The 2,500-nt window shown below is 48.7% G+C and overlaps 1 protein-coding gene across 2 annotated transcripts in view; it reads left to right on the forward strand.

The window, feature by feature from the left end:
• The first annotated feature begins 445 nt into the window (after window positions 1–445).
• The window catches only part of fdft1 (farnesyl-diphosphate farnesyltransferase 1), a 9,080-nt gene continuing 7,025 nt past the window's right edge, over window positions 446–2,500 (forward strand). The window contains exons 1-2 of one of the 2 annotated variants that reach the window (XM_080854406.1): window positions 446–644; window positions 2,431–2,500. The exon at window positions 2,431–2,500 is cut by the window's right edge and continues 28 nt beyond it. In XM_080854406.1, the coding sequence (XP_080710532.1) occupies window positions 546–644; window positions 2,431–2,500 (169 nt within the window). In that variant the 5' untranslated portion in view covers window positions 446–545. Of the gene's footprint in view, window positions 645–1,776 lie in introns of those variants that run through there. The other variant, XM_080854405.1, reaches the window with a different exon arrangement.

The following is a 2,500-nucleotide window of genomic DNA, read 5'->3' on the forward strand; positions in this document are numbered from 1 at the left end:
TCACTATACATATAATGTTACATGCATCAGCATTTATTAATCATTTTGGTTATTGCTGCTTGAGACATTTGTGTGTGACACCACTTGTGCAACTCGGCTCCAGGTCCTGAACCAGACCTCCACCCACACACACACACACACACACACACACACACACACACACACACACACACACACACACACACACACACACACTCACGGAAGACACAGAGCAGGTAGGTAACAGATACCACCAGCGGTCCTAATCTGTTTTACCTCGGCCAATCAGAGAGCGCCGCCGCTATAAATCCCTCCCAGTGGGCGCTGGGCGGGGCATCACACCAGCGGTTCCGTTCACTCACTGGTCGCTCAACCCTAAGCCCATGACTCACTAGCCAATCAGAAAGGTGAGTCGATCTGACGATTCATACGATTGACTGGGTCTTATGGCACGTTGTGTGTTGTATATCGGGGATGCCACTTGAAGGAAGAAACCATCACAGGTAAAGATTTAAACGCAAGCGATCTGACAAGGCAACGTGTGTGTCCACCAACACCACACCAAGATGGACATCTTAAAGTCGCTCGGACACCCGGAAGAGATCTACAACCTCTTCAAGTTTAAAATGGGCGGCTGTCGAACCGTCATGCCGAAACTCGACTACGTGAGTAGCTGACAAGATGACAGTTTACATTAAAGCATTCTACGTTCTGTGATGGGTTGAAGCATTCTACGTTCTGTGTTCGCTTAACTGCACTCAGGGATGCGGGAAGTCTACTACACAGTTGCTGCTCGATCGTCTGTGCAATTTCTCTGCATCGGAAACATAGTTTCTAGTTGGCTACCTAGTTGGCTATCTAGTTGGCTTTCTAGTTGGCTACCTAGTCCTAGGTGGCTTTCTAGTTGGCTATCTAGTTGGCTATCTGGTTGGCTTTCTAGTTGGCTATCTAGTTGTCATAGTTTCTATTTGGCACAGTTTCTAATTGGCTATCTAGTTGTCATAGTTTCTATTTGGCACAGTTTCTAGTTGTCATGGTTGTTACTTCCACCGTCACTGTCTTCCCTCTTCCTCTGGGGGTTCAAATGACACCCCGGGGCTGTGATCAGTTGGCACGATATGTGAAGTGCGAAAGAGGCTGTCTAAACCAACCGCATGTTTAAAATGCCTGCGTCTGCGAGTTCAGATGATAGGACCCTTGAAGTGTGTGTGTGTGTGTGTGTGTGTGTGTGTGAGAGTCACAAACGAGTGAAATAGTGAAACATTTGATCGGTGGAGGAGTTGAAAAAGACGATACACACACACACGACCTGGTGGAGTAGCTGAAAGAGACGACACACACACACACACACACACACACACACACACACGACCCGTTGGAGGAGCTTTGCGTTATATAACGCGATTAGTGGGTTCACCCTGGGATATGATGCTGCTGTGTAGCCTACAGAATTGTTCGCCGTGGTTCGCACTGTATCAACACAAGTCAGCGCCCATTGTCTACCGCTAGAGGGCGCCAGCGAGATAATTTACAGAATTACTTGAAGTGAATGATCTTGAGGGATATTTAGGCCAAGGCGAATTAGACAAAAAAACACAAGGCATTACACCATTGTTTCACATCATAGGCATACATGTGTGTGTGTGTTTGTGCTTGATACGGTTAGGGTTATAATTTGTAAATGTACTCTGATGGCCGTTTGTTTACAGTAGTCTCACACTGCCCCCTGGTGGTCATGTTTGGAAATGTCATTTTCGACTAATGTTTACTTCCACCCTGCTAGAGGGGAGGTTCAGTTTGAAACATGGCTGCCATGAACTACAGCCGTGAGTCAGACGAATAGGCAGTTGTGATGCCTATTCACAAGGACGTGTGTGTAGCCTACTTCTAATCGCCTTTCCGTAACATTTAACGGCCGTTTGCTTTTACACCACAGTAAAATTTCTGTGCAGTTCGCTAAACTTGACACAAGTTGGACTCCCCTCCCCCTTCCGTATTGCCTGGGCTCGTGGGCTGACTTGACAGCTAACTTGACGTAATGCCCTTCGGCGTGCAACGGCAAAGGGCGCTGGACTATTCTCTCCTGCAACGGGATTTTTTAAATCAGTAAAACAACGAGTGGCCATTGTTTTTAAGTGGCCGTTGTTGCGTTGTGTCTCTTTGTGCCTGTGTGCCTGTGTGTGTGTGTGTGTGTGACTCATGGCTGGAGCCTGTTGCAAATGTTCCGCGTCTCTCTCGGTGATCAAACGCTCTCTGTCCGTTACTCCCCGGAGCTCTACTCCTGCCTCGCGACAGCAGATCCACTCGTCGTGGGGAAGGCTGGGCGAGAGAGGCGTTCACGAGGGACGGCTAACGACAGCGGCTCGCCCCTCTACACTGAAGACGGCGGTTAATAACTCCTACCGTAACCGACACCATCCTCATCCCGCGTTTCCCTGTTTCTCTTGCCAGGAGTCGATGAGCGAGAGCCTCCGGACCTGTTATGTTTACCTGAATCAGACCAGCCGCAGTTTCGCAGCAG

Source organism: Sprattus sprattus (assembly GCF_963457725.1).
Source record: "Sprattus sprattus genome assembly, chromosome: 16".
Lineage (NCBI taxonomy): Eukaryota > Metazoa > Chordata > Actinopteri > Clupeiformes > Clupeidae > Sprattus > Sprattus sprattus.